The sequence below is a fragment of the Oryzias melastigma genome, linkage group LG12 (genome assembly GCF_002922805.2).
Source record: "Oryzias melastigma strain HK-1 linkage group LG12, ASM292280v2, whole genome shotgun sequence".
Lineage (NCBI taxonomy): Eukaryota > Metazoa > Chordata > Actinopteri > Beloniformes > Adrianichthyidae > Oryzias > Oryzias melastigma.
In genome coordinates this window covers 19,099,989-19,124,038 of record NC_050523.1, presented here as the reverse complement: position 1 = coordinate 19,124,038, position 24,050 = coordinate 19,099,989, and the positions used below count along the sequence as shown (strand labels likewise).

Genomic DNA, 24,050 nt, shown 5'->3' with positions numbered 1-24,050 from the left:
TAATTACTGTGCTGGTATTTAGATTGCTTTAATTGTACACATCCAACCAGCTGCATGGTGCTTTCTTTTCTACATACCTTCTTTGTGACTACGGTTAGTTGAAGAATCTGATGTAATTTGACCATTTTTTGTTCTATTTTTAAACTGTGGACTTAAATCAGTATTGATTTTGTGTTTCAGATTAAGAAGCAGCTTAATTTGTAAATAAAGTTTTTTTTAACATTAAATTTATATAAAAATCTAAAATTTACTTCAGATTCTAGACATTTTCCTTTTTTTAAGGATTTAATCTTTTTTTTTTTTTGCTTGACTTCCACAAAATGAAATCTAGTAAATTTAAAATACAAATGCATCCTGCTTTCTATTTTATTCCAGTATGCATTTGACCTGTTAATGTAGTTGTACCAAGTCAGTTGACAAAAAAGTTAGCGTATTTTCAAACACAATTTATTATTTTTTTTGCAAATATGTTAACACTGGACCAACAGCACAAGTTGGCTAATAGCTGCAACTAAAAAAATTTAAACTCCACGACACCACAAGAGACTGGTTAATGCGATACCACACTACATAAATGTATTAATAAAAAAAATAAAAAAGCAGCAGTTATGCTAATACTATAAAAACTTTAAAGTGTGAACATTTATTTTTATTTTATCAATATAAAATACTAACGTCAGTCACTGTAAATAATAAAAAATAAGGTTCTAAAAATGTTTTTTGTTTGTTTTTTTGTTTGTTTTTTTACCAAATTACTGAAATAAATGAACTTTTGATGATATACTAATTTCTTCATATGAATATTTATACTTATGTACATTTCCATGTGCTGGCTTAGGCTTTAACCGAAATAAGAAGTCCATGAACCAGCGGTCCGTCCAACTCCTAACAGCATGTTTCCCAGAGGACACACCAGTGGACACGGTGAATCCCACCTATCGGAGCTGTTGAGGAAAGATCAGCAGAGTCCAAATGTGCGCCTACATCAGCAGGAGCAAGAAGATGACCCCCCTCATAAACTGCCATCACCTCACTTTACTGCCACCATGGCTGACTATGTCCCATCTGGGGACAAGGAAAGTTCTAAGTGCCAGGATAGCGGTGGAGCTACAAACTATCTCCTTGAAAAGGACAGAAAGGAGGCAGAAACTGACAAGAGGGAGAATGAGAAACCAGGGCAAAGCTCTGGTAACATAGTAGAGCATATCCTGAAAGAACTGAAAGGCATTAACAAGATCCAGGAGGAAATTTCTGACTTAAGGCAGTATTTGTCATCAGTTCGAAGCTCAGTGGATGAAGTCTCTTGTTGTGTCGATTCAGTGCTCAGCGAAATAGGGGAGTTGTATTGTGGAGCTTCAGCTGAACCTCACTTCAACTCATTTCCTGGAACACCACACACAAGACATGGCAGCCTAGGAAGGCAGGACGCCATCCTATGTTGTGAAGAGGGAAGTTTAAGCCCCGTATTGGATAATAAACAAACTATAAAAGATTCAGAATTTACATTGTCTGAAACATCGCTCAAAAGGTGGCAGAGTGATGAAATGACTTTTAGATCCTTTCACCAGGAGACGTCTGAGCAGGGTTTAACTGTGCACACAAGACCTAAAAGTCCAGGTCTCTGCTATCTGGAGCTTCATTGTGATCAGAACTACCAAAGCATCAGTTCTTTGTCATCGTGTCATAGCTCTAATTATCCAGACGGAGTGTTGTATTCAGCAAATCCAGACGTTGACAGGTGGTCCTCTGTAGATAAGCTGTCCATAAAAAGTGGAATGCGGGACTGGAGTGAAGAGGACATCTCTTTGTGTGCAAACAGTTTGGAAGAGTTGGAGATTGATCAAGAAGTTTGGAAGAAGAACGTAGAAACGCAGAGCAGCACATCGGAGCATTCCCTGCACACCAGTTCTGAGCACCTCTCACAGTTGTTTGGACATCATTACAATTCTCCTTCAAGTTCTTCCAGTATGGTAGAGTGGAGGCCTCTAAGAAATGAAACTAAGGAGGAAAACTTTGAGTGTGACTGTGCTGCAAACTGTCCATTTTCTCGTAGCTCTGGTTACCACACCATGGATGCTGGGGTAAATGACCTCATCGCCGCACCCTCCAGGAGTCTGAGCTGTTCAACGGTACTTCTGACAGACTGTGACAATGGGTATCTTGATCCACAATCGTCTTGTGAGGATTGTCCCTCATCTGGGGATACCCTTGATTTGGGATCTTCTGAAAGTTTGGACAGAGAGTGGACAGATCACAGTGTTTATAGAGAGGATGCTGGAGACTCTTTTTCCCCAAAGTCTTCGGAAAAAGACTTTGATTCCACAGCTGAAATTGCAAATGTGGGTTTTGATGTAAAGCTTAGCAAGGCGGTGGTCAGTTTTAGGTCTGCTTTGAAAGAGGCTTTGAAAAAAATCGAAGTATCTAACCCTGAAGAAACGAAAGATGATAGTAAGATGGGGATTTCTCCACCACCTCAACAACCCAGCGAGCAAATTGTTGCTGATAATACAGTAAACAAGGCTAGGCTGACAGAGAAGGGAATTCAGATCACCTCTCCTGTACAACTTAGATACACCTGTGCTGATGTGGATTGCAAAATTCAAAAGTCAGTTTCCCCTTCCAAAAGAACCTGTTCTCCATCAGAGCACCAGACAACCGAGATGCTACTGGAAAAAGAACATCCAAATGATGGGGATTTGTCCAACACTAACTCAACAACTGACCACACTTCTACTCTACAGCAAGAGTGTTCTCTGGGTTCAGTGCTTGATGCCAACAATGCTGGGTTAAGCCCAATTCAGGAGAACTCCCTTCTTGCCGATGTAGATCATGAAAACCCAACTGATGCCTGTCACAAGGAACGAATTGCAAACTTTCAGCGAATTCTGAAGGAAAAAAAGCAAATTCGTCATAGACTTTCCAGGTCCATTCAAGGTTCCCAGGGGTCCCATGGCTCGCAAGGCTCCCAGGGATCCCAGTGTCATGAAGACGTTTTTCAAGGTATTTTGATAGAGTTTTATCTTATGAGTTAAAAGTATTTGAAAAAGAACATACTATCTGTACTGTAAATTATCTCATCTGTACTGTGTTCAGTTCACAACTCACTTAATTTACCTTCATCTTGAACTAAAAAAAAAATAATATAAGAATAGATATTATATAAATTCCAGCATGAAATGTGCTAAGCAAGTGGCTAGATTGTATTGGTGCTGTTTTAAAGAGAGTTAACCCAGTTAGTGACTTTCCTCTTTACTTATTTGTTTTTTTCTCTTTCAGATTATGGAAGGGAAGATTACCAGGTTACTGATGACAATTTGGCTCCATTTAGCAAACGTTGTCATTGTTTTGTTCAATTTTAATGGAAATGTATTCATTGTTTTATGTACTCGTGAATTTTTTGTTATCTACTCAAAATGACTGTTTTGAGGGATTATAAAATGTACATTTCTCAAAACAGATCAGTATTTTTTTTTACCTGTTTGTTCTTTTAGTTTCATATTTAGATTTCAATCATTGTGTACATTTTGAGCGCAACGTCAGGTGTGTGATAAGAAACAAAGCCACCAGTTGGATGTCAAACCACTGAAGACTTCATGTGCATGAATAGTGTCCCATCGCAAAGCTGTCCTTTGATGTGTTTCAGAGAGAGCTGTAGAACTGTTTTTTTTTTTTAGTTTTATAATAATATTGCATCCTCAGTAATGTCAAATTTTACTTCATTTCATCATTTATGTTTACCAGTAAAAGTATCGAGCATCATTCCCGTGTGGGTCCTTAAGAAATTTTTTTTTGCATGTTCTTTGACATCAGAGAGGTGAAACTCAACCAAACTTGTTCCCATCCGATCTTTTTACATTCTTGTTGTTTTTTTTTTGTTTTTTTTACTTATGTATTTTACTAAAATCTTACATTTAAAACCTTGCAGGTGCGAGATGTGGAATCTGATGCTAGGCAAGCCTGGCTAAAACCAGAGTAAGTCAGAAACTATCCTTTTGACTCCTTAGACTCAACCAAGACAAGCTACTGTTCAATACTATTATTTTAAAAAATCACATCACCAAAATAGGGATTTAAGTTGCTGACATCAACTGTATTTTTGAACATCTTTGTCCTAAGAGTATCATTTAAAGCATGCCATGTAAGCTCTAAAATTTAATTTGTCCTATTTTAAGTAATGGTGCACATTTTATTTCGTATTTTTACTCAAACCTCTTTATTTGATGATGTTTTTTCTTGCTGATTAGTGGTGGATCTGGTCTGTATGGAATTGACAGCATGCCAGACTTGCGAAAAAAGAAGCCCATCCCCTTGGTCAGCGATGTGGTCAGTATCACCTTCCATTTTTTTGCATATTCCATTTCTTATCCATCTCCCTGTCTTTTTTGGATAAGAGGATAATTGTGTATTTGCGAAAATTAAATAGCAATCATAGCAATTTTTTTACTTTAAGGCTAAATTAAAATCAAGAGTGTCATCGTCACATGGACACAGAAATGAAGTCAGACTAATTTCTTTCTCCCTCCTCTCTTTAACCTGAAACTATTCCCCACAACTCTCTTGAATGCATTCATTCTGCTTGGTCAGGCTATGGTAAGTTATAGATGAAGTTGCCACTCCCTTTCCTGACTGAAGCTTGAAATATCAAGTAGGACAAGAAAAAGAAACGTTATCTCAAACATTTATGCTACAAAAAACATCTCGATCTTCCATGACTTTATGCTTAGTACAAATTTAAGACAAACGTATGACATGTTTAATGTTTTCTTCCTACTTGATATTAGTAAGAGTTTATGCCATTAACAATGACCTCCTTCACCTTTTTGGTTCATGTTTTTCCTCACTTGCTCGGCCATACATATTTAAAACACTTCCAACTAACAAAGCTTTTTACCTTGTTTCATTATTACCAGTAATCTAATTCTGCCTGCCTACTAACATTATTGGCTTTTTAAACTAACTCGAACTAGATTTCTGGTAATCTGAAAAAGAGCTCACAAAAATGAAAAAAAAAAAAACTTGCAATTTTTAACCTTTTTAACCCTATTGAGCACCTTTTTTATATCCAGTCTCACCATTTGCTTTTTGAGCAGTGATGTGACAGCTTAGCTGGTTGTGGGTTGGACATGCATTTGCTTACTCAATGCAAAACTCATGTAAATGTTTGTTTGCGACATCTTGTTCAGTCTCTCGTTCAAGCCAGGAAGGCAGGGATCGCTTCTGCCATGGCTGCGCGGTCCTCATTCAAGGACGAAGAGCTGGTGAGTGCACCTTTTAATCTTAAGATAGCAGGAGAAAGTTCACCTGGACTTAGTTTTTAAGATGAAGATTTGCCCTGAAGTTCTTGATTTGAAGGTTGAAAGTTTCTTGAGGTGAAACATCTTGAAGTCTTGTTGACCTTTTTAAGAATGTTTTTGCTTTGGAACCATCCTGGATGAGAAGAGTCTTCACTCATTAGTTCTCAAGATGGTCAAATTCAAAGGTTTTGCTTGTGATGTTTTTGCTGCTGTACACTTCACTCCAATGATCTTTTGTTATTGTCCGTCTACAGAAAAACCATGTGTATAAGAAGACCCTGCAGGCACTCATTTACCCAATATCCTGCACAACCCCTCATAACTTTGAGGTGTGGACAGCTACCACACCCACATACTGCTATGAGTGTGAGGGGCTGCTGTGGGGGATTGCTCGCCAAGGCATGCGTTGCTCCGAATGTGGGGTCAAGTGCCATGAGAAGTGCCAGGAGCTACTTAATGCTGACTGTCTACAGCGTGAGTAATTTCCAGAAAAAGATCTTTAATAGTCTTGAAGAAAAGCTCAACACCCTTAACCCCTAAAGTTCTAGGTAATTTCTTCTCTTTCAAGTTAGCATTTTCTAATTTGTTATGTTTTTGAGATATGTTTAGGCGCTGCGGAGAAAAGCTCCAAACATGGAGCTGAAGACCGAACTCAGAACATAATCATGGCCATGAAGGACCGGATGAAAATCAGGGAAAGAAACAAACCAGAGATCTTTGAGCTGATAAGAGAAGTGTTCACCATCACTAAATCCCTTCACATGCAGCAGATGAAGGGCATTAAGCAGAGCGTGCTGGACGGGACCTCAAAGTGGTCGGCCAAGATCACCATCACAGGTATCCCATTAAGTACATCATTAAGTACATGTTGAAAAGTATGACTACATTTGAATACTGACTACTTCCTCTTCACTTCCTTATTCATTTTTTCGTTGTAGTTGTCTGTGCTCAAGGACTTCAGGCCAAAGACAAAACCGGATCCAGTGATCCATATGTTACGGTTCAGGTGGGAAAAACCAAGAAGAGAACCAAGACCATCTATGGCAACCTCAATCCAGTCTGGGAGGAAAAGTTCCACTTGTGGGTCTTTAGCTTTTTTTCAGTAGAAACTAGTAAAATGCTTTGACCGAAAATGTTTTTCACTAATTTCTTGAATTTAATATAACTTTCAGGAGGCTATCTATATTCATTCATACATTTTGACATTTTAAATACCATATTTTCCACACCATAGGGCGCGCTGTATTATAGGGCGCTGTCTTAATTAGGGGGTCTATTTCTATAGTTAACTCATACACAATGCCCACCTTATTATAATGCGCAAAAAAAAAGAGGCAATTGAAGCAAAACAGTGAGTTAAGTTAAACTTAGCCGTGCGGGTGGGGAGCGCAGACTTTACAGAGCGCTCAAAATCAGATGCACGCTCCATTGTAGTTTCACCTGTGTGGGGAAACTGTCAATTTCAGCGCACGACTTAATAACATGATCATCTCCAAACCAACAAAGGAGCGCTGTCAGACAAATCAACTGCATGTTTTCGGGATTGCACGTGCGTAATTGTGCAGGCTGGGTGAAGCTTGAGCTCAAAATGCCGGCTGATCTTTATACGTTTTATGCGGTTACCGCCATCCACATTGTTTCCCACATTGTTTTGAGGGACCCAGCACACAGCGTGATCATCCATGCACTCGCCGCTCCTGTGTCAGCGAGAAATGGTCCGACAGTCAATCGAGTTGAGATTGAATGTTGCACAAGACCATTTTCCAGGTTTTAGAACTTGGTACACACAAAAGGTACACCAGATTATTAGGCGTACAGATGATTTTTGAAAAAAGTTTAGGCTTTTAAGTGTCCCTTATAGTCCAGAAAATACGATACATTTTCCTTTTTTAGTAAAAATAGAACAGAAATGATTTATAAAAGTAGAAATATTTTTTCTTTGTTCTTGATTAAGGATGCCACCTTTTGCCCATTTTAGATATATATTTAAATTCAGTTTTGTGTCATAGCTGCAGATGCTTTTCTATAAAATAAAGTGTGAAGTTTGCGATCCAATCATAGTAGCACATAGACAACCAGTCTGTCCTGATAGAATCTAATGTTTCACCTAAATTTCTAAGCCCTTGAGTTTTCTTTTTCCAGTTGCAGTTCGAGTTCAACTTGTCATGGTTTGTTTAAACGTTCACAGTTTTCTAACACCGATTATTATCTTATTGTTTTTAGGCGTTTAGCTGCTGATTTATTAAATTCATTTATTCTAATGAATTCATTTATTGGTTTGTTTGTTTTGTTAGCGAGTGCCACAATTCTTCCGACCGAATCAAGGTGCGTGTTTGGGACGAGGATGATGATATCAAGTCCAGGGTGAAGCAGCGTCTAAAGAGAGAGTCTGATGACTTCCTTGGACAGAGCATCATAGAAGTTCGCACGCTGAGTGGAGAAATGGACGTGTGGTACAATCTGGGTGCGTACAACTGCTTTCTGCTGTAACTAGAATAACAGCAAAGAGAGAAAACACCATGCTTTTGTCCTTTACTTAACCTGAACAGCAGGTTACCTTAATTATTTTAGTTTTTTTGTATTTTGTTTTCCTCTTCCTCATCCTCCCACCCCAGTTTTACTCTCTTCCTGACATGAGATTATCCAGCAGCAGCTCTCCAGTCGGAAATCAACCGCCATAGTGACACGTACAAATTGCTTCTAATGATGCCCCTGTCAGGGCAAATAGTAGTGGGGAGCCACAAAGCGCTCCACCTCCAGAGAAGCTCCGACTCACACGTCTTAGGCGATCAGGCGCAGATCCACACAGCCCACTGCCATTGTCTCGCTCTTTCTCAGCTGGAGGACTTCTATTAAAGCTGCTGCCTTTTCAGGGCAATCGAACTAGAGAAACAACCCCCCCAATATAGAACTGACATGTTAAAAGTATGTAATTAACGTTGGGTTAGTAGGTCTAGTTTCATGTCACACTTTTGTTCAGATTTGGATGATAGTTATGAGTTTGTTAAACGTATTTGATTAATCCTGTGTTTGAATACAGAGAAGAGGACGGACAAGTCGGCTGTGTCGGGCGCCATTCGCCTCCAAATCAACGTGGAGATCAAAGGAGAGGAGAAGGTGGCTCCATATCATGTGCAATACACCTGTTTGCATGAGGTACTACAAGTTTCAAATAATTCCTAGAGTTAGACTGATGTATCATGAGGTACAAGACATTTGTAGATGTGATTGATTTGGAACAAATTCAATTTTCCACACAGTTTTGCAACAGTGGGATAATCCTTTCCCTTCTCAGAATAAAAAAACCCTCTTATCCTGGTCAAAGTTTTGAAATGGTCTTAAAGCTCATAAGCTGCACTTTTATGACAACGTCCTAATCTGAAAAGCCAAAAGCTTTTAACTCTTGTGTCCTTTCCACCCATTTTTTTTTTGTTAAAGTGCTGAAAAAAATATAATTTATTCTTCTTTTTTTAATTTATGAACAACATGTTGCATTGCTGTCCATCACTTCAACGTTTTATTTGGCATGTATTCCCCCCGCCCCCTACAGAACTTGTTCCACTATTCGACTGATGTCCTGGGTCAGGGCGCGGTGAAGATCCCAGAGGCTCGTGGAGACGATTCATGGAAAGTCTACTTTGATGATGTTGCTCAAGAAATAGTCGATGAATTTGCCATGCGCTACGGGATTGAGTCGATCTACCAGGCGATGACGTAAGTCTGAGACAAGATCCCATTTGAAACGGCCATTTTTTCAGTCTTGCATAGGTAACATGGTTGCAAGTAAGATTTATTGTTCTTCAAAGTCAAATGCTCTTACTCGGTTTCCTCATTGGCTCTCTTCTTCCTTAAGAATGTTTTATGTTACTGTTTGGTTTTTGCTAGCTTTGGGCTACTAGCTTAGCAATCCAGGCAGCCATGCAGGTAACCGCCTTAAGTCACATGACCACGATGGATGTTGTGAACAGAACCTGGAAGTTTTTAAAAAAAATAAACCTTCCTGCAGGATTAGAAAACAAACTATAAAGAAGTAGTCTAAGTTAGCGTGTGTATTTCCTTTTTTGTCTGCGACTCGGTACCAAGTGACCCAAGGATCCGTACTGGTCTGCAGCCCGGTGGTTGGTTGGGGATCACTGAACTAGATCGTGAATATGATTAATGCGATGGCCAATCAATGTGAACTATAAACTAGGCTTATGGCTGTTTTTAGTTAAATTTAATCTACAAATGATGGGATGTTGGAAACCACTGAAAAGGTTGAAATTGTGCATCAGATTATAAGGGGTTGTCACATAAAAGGCGCTCAAAAAACTCAAAATGTGCATTAAGTAAGACAAGAGTCAGAGAGAAGTCAGTCAGTGAGACTTTAAGTGTGTTTACAGTAACTCTAGAACTTGTTTGTATCATGCTACATGTTAGCTACCTTAGAAGTGTTAGCCACGTTAGCTTATTCACGACACCTGTAACTCTCAACCTTGTTAGCAACATATATAAAAAAAAAAAGACTTATACAGCTAAAATAAACATTACTGTGACTACACGTGAAAAACAAATGGATCAACACCCCTTCTGCACATGTTAGCCGTGTTGATGTGCAGCACACGCAACCTTGTTAGCAACTTGAAAAAAAAAAAAAAAAAACAGACTGGATTTTTTTACAAAATGCCGTGTACCTCTCAAAATCACTTCAACAATAATAAATACAACCAGAAATTCTCCATAAGGCGCTCCAGGTCACAAAGCCCACCGTCGTTCTTTTGAAAAAAATGAAAGCCTTTAAGTGCACCTTATAGTGGAGAAATCAGTAAACGTCTCTATGGACAAGGCATGAAAATTGACTCATATATATTTTTCAAATTGACACATCAACCACAATTTATTTTAAATAAATTTAAACGAATGACAATAAAAAATGTCTCTAAAAAAAGCTCTAAGGTGAAAACAGGTTTAAAATCATTTCCTATTTTACCCAGATCATCAAATTTCCTTTTTTATTTTTACAGACACTTTGCCTGCCTTTCAACGAAGTACATGTGTCCTGGAGTTCCTGCAGTGATGAGCAGCCTGTTGGCTAACATCAATGCTTTCTATGCCCACACAACAGCTTCAACCAATGTGTCTGCTTCAGACCGCTTTGCTGCCTCAAATTTTGGGGTTTGTTGCAGTGTCACGTCAATTATCTTTTATTTTCACTTTTTTTTCTTCTCAGCTAATCTTTCTTTACATGTCATTTTTCCTTCAATATTACAGAAAGAACGATTTGTGAAGCTTCTGGACCAGCTACACAACTCTTTGCGCATTGACCTTTCCACCTACAGAGTGAGTTTTATAAAATATAGTCTTATAGTGATTAGAAATGGTCAGTGTATAAGTTTCACAACATAATAAAAAAAATAATTTCCTCTAATATATTTGCAAGATTCTTATTTTTCAATATGTGGTTTGCTTCAAATTATAATTTGGTCATAAAGGGGCTGAAAAATTATTATAATGCTAAACTAATTTAAGTAACTTGAATTATGCTTCACTTTTAGAACCACTTCCCTGCTAGCAGCAAAGATCGCCTGCAAGATTTAAAATCCACAGTGGACCTGCTAACAAGCATCACCTTCTTTAGGATGAAGGTGACATTTTTTTTACTCATTTTATGTCACTTAACAGATTTCTTGTGTGTGATCCTGTTCCAATTTAATAGTCAAATAAAACACACTCAAAGTGCCACCGATCCTCATGTTACCACATGAATAACATTCAGGAAATTCAAATGTTTGTTTGCCAATGATGCTGCTGTCTCCCTCTGGTGTTCAGGTCCAGGAATTACAGTCTCCACCCAGAGCCAGTCAGGTGGTGAGGGACTGTGTGAAGGCCTGTCTCAACTCCACTTATGACTACATCTTCAATAACTGTCAGGAGCTGTACAGCAGGCAGTACCAACCTGCAGACGCAGTGAGTCACACAACAATCACACACACAGTCTAAGCTTTGTTACTCTTAGTGTAAACTGGGATAGTTTAGAACAAAAGCGAGTATTAAGTGCTGTTTTTGTTCTAGAGCAAAGAGGAGGTTCCTTTGGAGGAGCAGGGTCCAAGTATCAAGAACTTGGACTTTTGGCCCAAACTCATCATGCTCATTGTTTCCATCATAGAAGAAGACAGGAACTCCTACACACCTGTGCTCAACCAGTAAGCCATTCCACATTATTAATAAGCCTTTAATATTCACATCTCTGCTGCACTTTGAACAGAAAGTTTAAAGAACTTCTCTCACACGCTTGGCGCTGAAACTGTGATCCTTTTCTAACCAGAATCTAATGTCAAACTTTCATCTCCTCCTTTAGGTTTCCTCAAGAACTGAATGTAGGAAAGGTGTCAGCAGAAGTCATGTGGACATTGTTTGCTCAGGATATGAAGTACGCAATGGAAGGTTAGTTTTCTTTTCTCTGTTCCAACTCCTGATAGAAATCCTCAGCTTCTTTCTGTGCAACAAAAGTTTGGCAAAAATCTGAGATAATAGCGAGAGGAGAAGATGATGTAACATGTTTCCAGAAAAACAGGATAAATCCCAGCTTCAAGTGGAACAATAGAACTGAAGATGAATAAGCTGCTTGTGTTTTGCCTCTGTCCCTCTTCATTATGCTGAGCACCATTTGTCCTTTGAGGCGGCCGGCTTAGATTTGAGTCCTTGTCCTTTGCATGATTCGCCTACAGAGACTGAAGCGTGAAATCAGAATCTGTTTTACGCCACACAGTAAATGACGTGATAGTTGACCACTTCCAATTTAAATGTAAAAATAGAAATAATCATAAAAGGTTTTACAAATCAAACTACATTGTTTCAGGAGTTACATTCCCTAAATAACCCTCCATAGATTAAATCTTAAAGCAGGATTACATATGTTTTAAGGCTGTAAAACCCCTCACTACAAACTTTCTACACTTTGTTTAAACTCTTAAAGCTTAAACCTTTATTGACAAATAAGTCCACTTTTATGGAAGGAAAACAACGATTTGCTCACAATTAAGATTTATGTCACGCTGGCAAGCTGCAGGTACAGAAGACATGGGGTAGATTAGATTGATTGACAAGATCAACAGCCACTCAAGATGCAGAACACAGACCGCTGTTAAAATGTTAAAAAAGAGGGAAAAAAGGCAAAGTTGCACTGAAAAAATAGGTGGAACAGTAAAACCGTGAAAGGCGAAATGCTCTATGTTGAGGAAAGACTAAATTTTTTTACAGTCTGTAAAAACGTAAGTTGTTTTTTAAGTCTTTGTCAAGTATCTGCTTTTATTTATTTTGTTCATAAGGTTTTGTTTTCCAAAGGTGTTCTCTAAAACTTAATGGTTTAAGTACACATTGTCACAGCAGGAATGTCCCATAATATATATATATATATATATATATATATATATATATATATATTTTAGATTTTTCTTCAGTGCATTTTTTTTTTTTCACACAACAAATTGGACTAATTTTAACTTCTAACTTTAAATACATGAGACCAACAACAACATTTAGCCTTGGACGGATTTAAAATACACGTATTACATGTGGCCAACCTAAATTTCCATCAATTTTTATTTTGGTTGTATGTAAATATGTGTGAATAACATCAGCCTAAAGTAATACTGAACTTATTTTACTATGAAGGTTTGAACTTTGAGCGCTTAAACAGGAGAGAAAAGTGTGAAAATCTTCACGTCTGTTTGAAGTGTATAAAGTGTGGAGTTTTAGAACTTTGTGAAATGTCCTTTGAGCTATTTTCTCTCAACAAGCTTGAAGGCCTCACTGGTATTTCTTCTATTTTTTCCTCAGAACATGAGAAGCACAGACTGTGTAAGAGCACAGACTACATGAACTTGCATTTTAAAGTCAAGTGGCTCTACAATGAATATGTAAAGGAGCTGCCAAGCGTCAAAGGAATCGTTCCCGACTACCCATCGTAAGTACATGTCATGTTCAAATATTGATACACTATAAAAAAGCTTGTACTTTTGATTTTTCAGCAACATTTCTAAAAATGTCTATTTTTGCCTTTCAGGTGGTTTGTTCAGTTTGTTCTTCAGTGGCTGGATGAAAATGAGGACGTATCGATGGAGTTTATGCATGGAGCCCTGGAGAGAGACAAAAAAGATGGAGTAAGAGCACTTTAGTTGAAGAATTCATTCGATGCCGTGTCTGTTTTGTCTCCAATGTGAGTATAAATGATTGTCTCTTCTCTTTTTAGTTCCAGCAGACGTCTGAGCATGCTCTGTTTTCCTGCTCTGTCGTGGACATCTTCACTCAGCTCAACCAGAGCTTTGAAATCATCAAGAAGCTGGAATGTCCTGATCCCAGTGTGATGGCTCAGTACAGCCGCCGCTTCTCCAAGGTATCCTGCGTGTTATTGCAGTGGAGTTGGAAAAAACAGAAAAGTCACAGTACAAGAACCTTAAGGGGTGTTTAATTTAAGCTCCTTTACACAATTATGGTCCTTTTTGTTTTTTACCTTAAATTGTCTGTCTGTTTGCATTACTACCTTACGTAATTCAACATAAAAATTAATTTTGTTTTACTGAAGTTGTTTTAACACAAAACAGAAAAATGTGACTAAAAGGGAATGTCAAAATGTAGAGTTCAGGGCACAGAAGGAGCTTTGAAAAGCTTCTTTCATCCTTTAAAATCAGTAATTTGATTTTTTGTTTCTCATTGTGTTTACAGACAATTGCCAAAGTTCTTCTGCAGTACAGCGCCATTTTGACCAAGAACTTTCCTTCTTACATTGAGAAGGAGAATATTGTAAGTTACTCTCATGTGTTTGTTTCACAGCATTAATACTTTAGTAGAAAATGTATTTATTTATTTTTATTTTTTTTTATCATATTAACTGTTACTTAGGTAAGTATTGACGGTTTAAAACGCTAAAAAAAGCACTGCTGAGAAGCATCTCCTCGTTTCCCTCTGCAGCCCTGCGTCCTCCTCAACAACGTGCAGCAGTTAAGAATCCAGCTGGAGAAGATGTTTGAGTCGATGGGGGCCAAACAGGTGAGTGGGGAGATGGGGGGTAGAGAAACATTTCTCTAACGAGATGAAATTTGACGTCAAAACATAGAGCTGCTTCTTTACACAAAGTCACATCTGAGCTTCTCGTGTGTCAGGTTGCTACAGAGGAGGCAAGGGTAGGTACTCTACAGTGTAGATATTTGAAGTAGTGGATTATCATCATTGCCCTGCAGTAGAAGTTGTTTTCTGTCCATGATCAGGTTAGATTGATTAGTTGAAAGTGTTGGATTAGCTTGATGTTGTAGGGATCCAGATGAGGTAGATAAATGTATGAATCTAAATCCCAACCCCAAATTTACATGTAGTTGCAGTACTGCTGACTTAGTTTAGTAATACTTAAAGACCCACTCCAATAAAAATCGTGTTTTTAATATGTTTTTGTAGCATTTTCTCATAATGGAGGATATGTGTGAAATAATTTAAGATTAAAACTGTGTTTATGAGTATTTATTAATTCAAAAAAGCGACACAGGCTTTTTGATTTAAGCAAAAACTGCATAATCGTGATTAAAAGACCACTGGGAACAATTTTACAATTGAAAAAATGTATAGTTGGAGTGGGACTTTAAAAAAGAACTGTTGCTGGAAGACACGGTAGCTTATGTTTCAACCAGTGTTCACTTTACAATTCAAGCTAGATGAAATGTCTCAGGAGGAGGAAGAAGAAGGACTGGAGGTAGGATCACCATCTTTGTTAAAGCAGATGAATACTCTTAGTTAAGCCTTTCTTTGTTTTTTGAAGCTGTGGTATGGTCTTCAAGAATTGGATCATGGTCAATAGGTACAGCCTTTTATTTGATATGTAATTCTGAACAATGTTTTATTTTGGAAAACTACCAGATTCTTTCCACCTTATCTGTTTTTGACTCACTCTTGATGCATGTCAAGGGGCTTGTTTGGTCTCATGTCTTTATATATTCACTACTTTCTTAAAGGTAGCCTAAATAGCCGCTGGTTATGACAAAAGACCTGCATTTTGTGGTACAAACACCAAATTTGGTGAAAATCTACCTGAGGCAAATAGACATTGAACATTTTTGCAACAATTGCCTGTATGGCCACCATCTTTACAAATGGCCGACATTTTGTGGCAAACATGCTTTTCTGAAAGAGGGAATCCTAAGGTACATCCCTTGTAAATTTGGAGCTTTTATCACAAAATGTACAATTTTCCTAAAATATCAATCTAACCTCTAGATGCTTTACCACCAAGCTAGCAAAGTTAGCAAAAAAACACCCCATTTTTGAGTTCAACGAGACAGTAAGGAAACTGAAGAAGAGGCTAAATCTTTAAAGGATGAGAAAGCTGTATTTAACTGACAAAACCAGGAGTCTTTGCTGCAATAAGCATTTATTCCAATACGTTGTTCCTACTTTTCTAATTCAAGAATATGCCAGTTTTTGTGTTGCCTCTATCATTTTTATTTTATTCCACGAATTTGTCACACCTAAAGGCCGGTCCGACAGATTTTTAACCAATCCATGGTGCAAAAAAGGTTGGACTGCAGCAGTAAACCTCCATGTGTTCATTTATTTCTTATGGTTTAAGGCAGGTTGGCTCAAAGGATGAGACGGTTGTGGTTTTGGTTGTACTCTAAATTATTGCAATTGAATGAATTGAATTCATTGATTTTTTTTTTTTTTTTTGCTTTAAGTTAATCAATAGTAGATGTTAGAAGAGTGCAAACAGTAGTAGCACTGCAAATTCCTCTACGTTGGTTTGATAATTAGTAGCTAAGTGTAAATAGATAACTTTATGTCTAAAAAAAAAAAAGTCCAAGCAAGCATATGTAAAAATAAATAAGGAAACCTGAACAAGGAGACGGTTTAAGGACCCAGTCTGATAAAAATTGTGTTTTTGGTGGTTTTAACATATTTCTGTGGTATTTTTCTGATGATGAAGAACATATACTAAGAAAATTAACCTTAAAATAGCATTTCTGAGTATTTCTTTGTTCAAATCATTGCGAATCGGGAGCCGATAAATGTTGGAAAAACATTGTAGTTGTTATTTACAAGCTACAATCAATGTTGCTCACCATTTATGTTGCATCAATAATGTTAGCTTGGGGCTGTGAGGAGCTGTAAGCTAGCAGGAGAGCAAGTAAATAAAGGGTTAACGGGAAATGAGTGCAGGTTTACTCTGCACCAGCATCACCCACAACTCAGAAGTAAAAAAATTGAATCAACTCCTGCTGCTCAGCAGAACCTATTTCCTGGAAAGCAATACAGGTTTTTGAATTTTGGCTAAAACAGCATAATCATCATCAAAAGACCACTGGGAACGCTTTGAAAATTCATCAAAAGATGAATGGAATGTGACTTTAAAACATCATTTATTTATATATCTTTAAATAATTGTTCTTTTTAGTGAAGTTCTTTTTATTTTTAAAATATTTCCTATATCCAAAATTTTTATTCTTGTAAATAAAAGTTCAAAAGTTCCATATTTACACAAGTTAATTTCTTTTTTTATTTAAAAATGTTCTCTCTAGCACAAATCATAATTGAATGTCCATATAAATTATTTTTAAAGACAGTGGTTAATTGTATTTATAAGTTTGACAGTACCTTGTAAATCCAAATGTCTGCATAAACCTCAGCCATCATCTTGTGTAGCATGACTTCATTCTTTCAAAATAAAATACCTTCTATCTATATAAGTGATAAGAGACTTAAAATCGTTTTTGCTTTCCTTTGGCGACAACTCCTAGCTTGAAGAAAATGATGATGAGGAGGAGGAGGAAATTAAGGAGGAAGGAGAGAAAGTAGAAGACGAGGTTTGTTGCAGTTCAAAGTGTTTCCTAGCCATCCCGGTTTTCCCAGCCACGCCCGTTCCCAACAACATCCCAGTGTTTTATCAGTCTTGTTATAATAAAACATCCTTCATAGTGCATATATTCAAATCCACCTGTGGGAGTTTCCAATATCCCTGCCCTTTCCAAAATATCCTATCTTCCTTCCTCTGTGTTACCAGTGTTTCTCTAAATACACTTTATTAAATTTTTTTTAATAGACTATCAAGGAAAAGGTGGGTGTCACTTATGTAGAATCTAAATACAAAGGAAGCATTTAGAACTTATTTGTTTTTCAAGAATTCTGACAGACTGTTTTTTTTTCTATTTTTAACCTTTTCTTTTTAACAATGAAAAGATGGATTCACCAATTGAAAAGGTAGGCTCTGTCTGCCACCACACTTTGTAAAGTCATTTACTGCCTATAGCCTCATATTTCAGTAGGAATATGTTAGAATTTAAATCACAAATGCCAAAATGGGAAACATAATCTAGGTTGTCCTCTGTCACTCTCTAATTTTCTGTGCTGCCATAGAATGAGAAAGCATTTGAAGACAAAAAGGTGAGTGTAGGTGCAGTTCATCGTCACTGCTAACAAGAAACCATGGAGAAAAACTTTGCAAACATCAATAAACATCAATACTTAACCTGAACCTTTCCTTTCAGAAGTTATTAAAGCTTTCTAGCTGTATAACTAATGTTGCTCTGTAACCCTGAAAGGCCTCAAATGAAAAGCCCATTTAGCTTCATCAATACAGATGAGTGTTCCCACAGGAAATCCTTCTGTTTTTTTTTTAGAGGATGCTTGTATATTTGTGTGTTAAATTGTGTAGATATTTCAGAAATCTACTTTTCCCTGAGATGTTTGCTTCTTAGACACGGCCCCCTTAAGGCAGATGTCTGCATCAATATTTATTGCTGACTGATAAATAAAACATGAGTTTTCTTACCCACCAAAAAAACATCCTTTCTGAACAAATATGGAAAAAGTTACTTTTTTTTCCTATTTAAATTTGTGGGGGGTGGGGAGAAATAAATAATATTTGTTTTTCCCATTTTCTTTTAATAGTCACATCTACTTTTTTATCTCATGATAAGAGAGTGGGTGATTTGCATTCCTTCCGGCCTGTACCTGTTAGACATCATTCTGAAACTACATAGAAGACCTGATCCCTTCATCAAGTCAAATGAAATAACAACTACAGGATCACTGAATGGCAGACGCCTGCGAAGCTGCAGCCGAGCCAACCGTCTCCTCAAAGGACTATATCTGATCTGGACGTTGTTTTCAACATTAGCATAATTTCACCTGATTTTTCTCAAACACAAAATGCTCAAATCCCTTAAAAAAATGTTTTCCTTTTTTTGACAGAGATATCAGAGATATTACTACTTTGATATTTCTTCAAGAATAAAAGTTTTTGTTCCTGTTGGCTGAATTCAAAAACAACAAAATGTGTGAAGTCTATATAAAATCAAAATGTGACCGTGCTACAGTCAATGCAGTGACAAAATATCTGGTTTTTGATCTCTTACTGTCAGATGGACACAGAAGCCAGTGACTTGTTGAACGACCTACAAGTTAGACTGAACAATGTGCTGGACGACCTCAGCAGGACATTTGGCAACAGGTATATTCATATGTTTATGCTTTACATTTTCAGGAGTTTTATCTGATTATTCATTTTCTGTCTGCTTTAGTTTCCAGAGCCGGATCAATGACTGCATGCGGCAGATGGCGTCCTTGTTGTATCAGATCAAAGGGCCTCTCAACGCCAACACCAAAAACCAGGTGGAAGCCGACTCGGACAACATGCTGCGACCGCTTATGGATTTTCTGGATGGAAAGTATGTGGGTTTAGTCCGACTTATGTTGAAAGTTATTTTTAAATGTATTTGTACTTTGATCTGGCTGTGCAGTTTACTCTCTAGACTCCTTTGTTTTGGTTGCAGACTTGTGCATTTGCTTGTTTGTGCAGATTAACTCTATTCGCCACTGTCTGCGAGAAGACCGTACTGAAGCGCGTCCTGAAAGAGCTGTGGAGGATAGTAATGACTAGCCTGGAGAAGACGATCGTCCTGCCACAGGGAAATGACACCTTTGTGAGTTTTGTTTTTACCTGTCATTGCATATTGCACTCTAAACTAAAAGACTGACGAAAATGAAAATATTTGTAGGGAGCACAGATACTGTCCGCTGCAAAAGACCTGGGACAGCTCTCCAAACTAAAGGTAACTTCTCTCTATTATTTCATTTTAAATAAAGTTTGTGCGCAACAAAAAACAAATCAAATATGGCTAAAAGAGCAACTTCTGTAAAGTAGCTTTTAATTCTGTTCTTTAGGATCACATGGCGGGAGAGGCTAAAAGTCTGACACCCAGACAATGTGCTGTCATGGATGTGGCCTTAGACACTATCAAGGTGAGCTTACATTGCTGCACGGTATGTATGGAAAAAAAACATCAACATGCGGGAATACGTCATGGTGGGAGCATTTATACCCTTTATACTTCTGTGTTTCAAGTGGTTCTGCTATAAAGATGAACAACATGCACTTTAAAAAATTGAAGCCACTCCGATAAAATGTTTTTTTTTTGTTTTTCTTTTACCTTTTTAACATTTTCCTTTGGCTTTTTTCTCATGGTGGAGTAAACATATAAAAATTGAATTTTTTAGTATTTCTTTATTCAAATTGTTGTGAAATAGAGGCAGACGAAATACTGGAAACGCTTGTAAGTGTGGCATAGACGCTCCCTGCTCCGCTCCATCCTGATGCCGCTCCATGCTGATCCACTTGTAGACAAGTAGATCCATATACGAGGCCATCCATCCATCCATCTTCCTCCGCTTCATCCGGGACCGGGTCGCGGGGGTAGCAGTCTAAGCAAAGATGCCCAGACTTATATATCATATACGAGGCGCTCTAGTTAATTCTGGCGAGCGTTTCTACTCAGTTAAGCCTCGCCTCCACTGAGCGCTTTTCAGTATGGCGGTTTCAGAGCCACATCATGGTGTAGACCGCTAGTGTGTCATTGTCGTGCGACGATAACAATGAAGGTCATCTAGCAGTTCCTCTTTTTCTTGCTTTACTTTTGATACCTTGTATATAACAGGAATTTAATGTTGTTTGAAAGAAGACTGCGGGCAGCTAAAAAGAATACCACCGAAAAGAGGAAAACGGAACGAATTAAGCAAGTTTATTTTATATTGTCAAAAATCTGACCAAAAGACAGCAGTTTTAAAGTCCCACTTATAGAGGTTAATAACCAAAAAAAGTTGATTTACTGTTTGGTTTCCCTTTGAATTTTAATTAATAAATGGTTTAAAATTCAGCTACACCCTTCAGTCTGTCCCTAGATTCATTTGAAGTTGTCTGTTTTCTTTGCAGCAATACTTCCATGCTGGAGGCAACGGCCTGAAGAAAGCCTTTCTAGAGAAGAGTCCAGAGCTTTCCTCATTACGTCACGCTCTGTCCCTGTACACTCAGTCCACAGACACACTCATCAAAACCTTTGTGACAACCCAACATGCACAAGGTAGTTACCATGTTAACGTGATTGATAGTTTCCCTGAAAAGATCACGGTATAAAAACTCATCCGCCTAACCTGGAGTTTTCTGTGCTCACTTGTCTATTTTTGTGTGATGCTAAGCCATGTTGATAAGTTGCTGCTGTTTTCTTTTTATCTCCTGTGCTGCCTCTGTGCCAGTGCACAATGGGAAGGGTATTAGGTTTACCCCAAATGAAAAAATACAGCCCAGCAGGGGTAGGTCTCCTTGAAGTCATTTGTCAGCTATCTAACCTTTTCCCCACACATCTTCCCCTTTCAGATGTGAGTTTGAAAGTGTTGTGAAGCTCATGTGGACACGCCCACCCCCACCCTCTCAATCTGTACTTGTTCTGTGTGAATATATTACCCGGATGTGAACTCACTGCATGATTCTGCACTGAAACAGGATCGGGCGTGGACAAACCCATCGGGGAGGTTTCCCTCCAGATTGAGCTGTACACCCATCCCAAGAACGGGGAGCGGAAAGTTACTGTTAAAGGTCTGTTTGAATTTAAGAAAAAAAAAGTTACATTAGAGGTCACTATATTATTGACTTGTGTGTTTGTTATCATTACAGTCATAGGAGCCAGTGATTTGAAATGGCAGACGTCTGGTATGTTTCGCCCGTTTGTGGAGGTCACCCTGATCGGACCTCACCTCAGCGACAAGAAGCGCAAATTCCAGACCAAATCCAAGAACAACAGCTGGTCTCCTAAGTTCAATGAAACGTTCCATTTGTAAGTGTACCACCCTGCAGTTCTGCTTTATCTTGGACCTGATAAAGGCTTGACTTCTACTTCTTGTTTTAATGCAACATTCGACTGCATGAGGACTTTTTTTGGTGCATTTTTTAAGTCTACATTCACACCAAGCATGGACTCTAGACTGTCGCTACCCAATACTAGCGCAAGTATCTTCAGTAGGAAGTGGTTTGGAGTGAAATGTCAAAGCAGTGGAAATCTTGTGAATTCCAGTATTAAACTTTTCCCGTCTGTGGTCTGGTACCAAGCGGCCCTCGAAACAGTACCGGTTTGCGCCCTGGAGGTTAGGGATCCCTGATTTAATGGGAACAGCCAGTACGTCAAAAAAACACAAGTTGGGGACACCCAAAACATCAAAACGTGACGCGGAGGGGGCCCGAACCACTTATTCCTTTATGAATGTGTAGCACAGTGCTGCGCGTTTGGTGTAGTTTAAGGGCTGCTTTGGTTTTTGCTATATAACAATTGTGGATTTCCCTTAAGAAGACGCTTTATTTTTTTGTCCGCAGTGTTCTGGGTAACCAAGATGGCTTCGACTGCTACGAAGTCCAAGCCTGCGTGAAAGACTACTGTTTCGGCCGCGCGGATCAAGTTGTGGGTTTGGTGGTGATTCAGCTGAGAGACATCATGGAGAAGGGAAACTGTGCTTGCTGGTGCCCGCTGGGACAGCGCATTTACATGGACGACACGGGCCTCACCGCCATGCGGATCCTCTCGCAGCGTTCCAACGACGACGTGGCAAAGGAGTTTGTGAGGCTCAAGTCGGAAACTCGATCTGCCGAGGAGGGGAGATGAGGACACGGAGGGGAAAGCACGGACTCTCCCACATTCAATCTGTTTTAGCTGCTGCTGAATCTTAAGAGATGCCTTGCCAAGCTCTCTGGCTCTCACTTACATTTTCATCACGATACTCGCAATATTTACCAACATCTTTTAAAGCTTTCCTCACTTCCTGTTTCAGTTGAACCTGTTTTTAACCCCTTTTTTCTGCTTAAGTGCCACAGTGTGTTCATCAGATCTAGCCAGAGGGCTAAATACGTCCCTACACTTCCCTGGTGTTCCTGTGCAATAACCCTGATCTCTCTATCCAAGTTCAGCCAAGTGTTTTTTTAAGCCTTACACTAAAAACTGTGAATGTTTGATGTCATACACTTTTAAACACCCTTAATGATTTTAGTCAATTTTATCTTTTTAAAGTTCTTTGTTTGGTGAATGAAAGACTTTAAGGCCAGAGTCAGTCGGTATTCATAGTAAACTCTTAATTTTCGCATTTAAAACCTGAGCAGTTACAAACGTGCCTTCTCCACTCAAGTTGACCTCCTGCTTGTATTTATCTTTGTTGATAAAACTTGTTCACTTACATTTAAATCTCACAGAGTTCCTTCTGTTAAAGAGTTTTTAACCGTTTTTATTTATGAGCTCTTTTAAGACGTCTTGGTGGCCTGATGTATCCTGGATGCTGTAGCCATTTTATTTATTGTTTTTATAATTATTTATTGTTCTTTTAAGGCCTGGGATTTTAGGAAAGTGTTTCCAGATTAGCATGTTTGTAAATTTGCACATTTTAGCAGTTTTGTTAGCATTAGCAACGAAATATACAGCAAGTTGCAACACTTTAGAAAGAAAAAAGGTCATGCATAATCACTAAAAACATGCATCCAGACTTTAAAATTAGATTTTTTATTTGGATAATCTGGTTTACTTGGAGGAAAACATCCCAGCTTTCCCTGTTAAACAGTTATAGTTTACATATCATCTCCTCTGTTGGAAAAGAGGCCTTATGTTTATGAAAAAGTAAAAAAACAACTTTTTTTTCTTAAATTCTTTTAATTTTTTCCATCTTTCTTGTCGAACATCTTGGCATTTGCTGTCGTCATGTAAATTTTCCAATTGTCAAACCTAGATTGTTTTTGTCATCATGATCCGGCACATCTACCCAAAATGCTTTTCTTTAGTCTGTGATATTTGGTGTTGAAGGATTTCAAATGTTTTAAAGTGTTTTCATTACTACTTTATTGCAGATTTCTAGATTGAAAGGATTTACCTGTGAGTCATGAGTGAATTTGAAGGAAACGTTTCTTAATTGGGCATCTACAGTGTTTTTTGTTTGAAACCACAAAATCTGACCCTTGTGTTCTGACTTTGTGTGATCTTCATGTATTTGGATTATGAGGTCATGTCTCTAGTCATCATCATGTCAGACCCCTCGTCTTTTGTGCCAAGATGAAAGTGTTCACTTTTTATCTTTAGCGTTGCATTTTTTTAAAACTTGTTTACCACTTGATCACTGCAATAGTTAAGTACAGTTTTTCAGTCACAGTAACTGCATTTCTTTTTGTACTGTCATTGCTTTTTGTCACCATGTAAAAATGTCAGTTTTAATTTCATATAAAGTATTTCAATATCTACAATTCCTGTTTTATTTTTCTCCTCATAGTATTTCACATTGATATCTCATGTACTCATGTACTTCAAAAAGTACAAAAAATCTTGTATTTTAATAAATAAGCGGAAGATGAACGTCTATCCAACGGCTGCAACGCAGAGCGGAAAATTCACTGAGGTGGACCAATCGAAAAAGAGAAATCCAACAACTAGGAAATCA

General features: G+C 38.1%; 1 protein-coding gene across 6 annotated transcripts; it reads left to right on the top strand.

Annotated features, from left to right (window-relative positions):
- Nucleotides 1–238: 238 nt before the first annotated feature.
- Nucleotides 239–23,856, top strand: unc13bb (unc-13 homolog Bb (C. elegans)). 6 transcript variants are annotated; one of them, XM_024299124.2, is made up of 33 exons: nucleotides 239–3,000; nucleotides 3,277–3,299; nucleotides 3,926–3,972; nucleotides 4,245–4,323; nucleotides 4,585–4,590; nucleotides 5,184–5,258; nucleotides 5,549–5,768; nucleotides 5,904–6,131; nucleotides 6,233–6,374; nucleotides 7,589–7,758; nucleotides 8,335–8,450; nucleotides 8,845–9,008; nucleotides 10,298–10,448; nucleotides 10,545–10,613; nucleotides 10,829–10,918; nucleotides 11,103–11,240; nucleotides 11,346–11,476; nucleotides 11,632–11,717; nucleotides 13,113–13,239; nucleotides 13,339–13,435; nucleotides 13,525–13,668; nucleotides 13,998–14,075; nucleotides 14,244–14,321; nucleotides 18,677–18,765; nucleotides 18,836–18,982; nucleotides 19,114–19,237; nucleotides 19,313–19,366; nucleotides 19,479–19,556; nucleotides 20,524–20,671; nucleotides 20,844–20,900; nucleotides 21,091–21,183; nucleotides 21,262–21,421; nucleotides 21,955–23,856. In XM_024299124.2, the coding sequence occupies exons 1-33, from the start codon at nucleotides 894–896 to the stop codon at nucleotides 22,238–22,240; spliced, it is 5,802 nt and encodes a 1,933-aa protein (XP_024154892.1). In that variant the 5' UTR covers nucleotides 239–893; the 3' UTR covers nucleotides 22,241–23,856. The 6 variants fall into 6 exon arrangements, with proteins under 6 accessions (XP_024154892.1, XP_024154893.1, XP_024154895.1 ...); XM_024299125.2 differs by lacking the exon at nucleotides 4,585–4,590; XM_024299127.2 differs by lacking the exon at nucleotides 20,844–20,900.
- The last annotated feature ends 194 nt before the right edge of the window (nucleotides 23,857–24,050 follow it).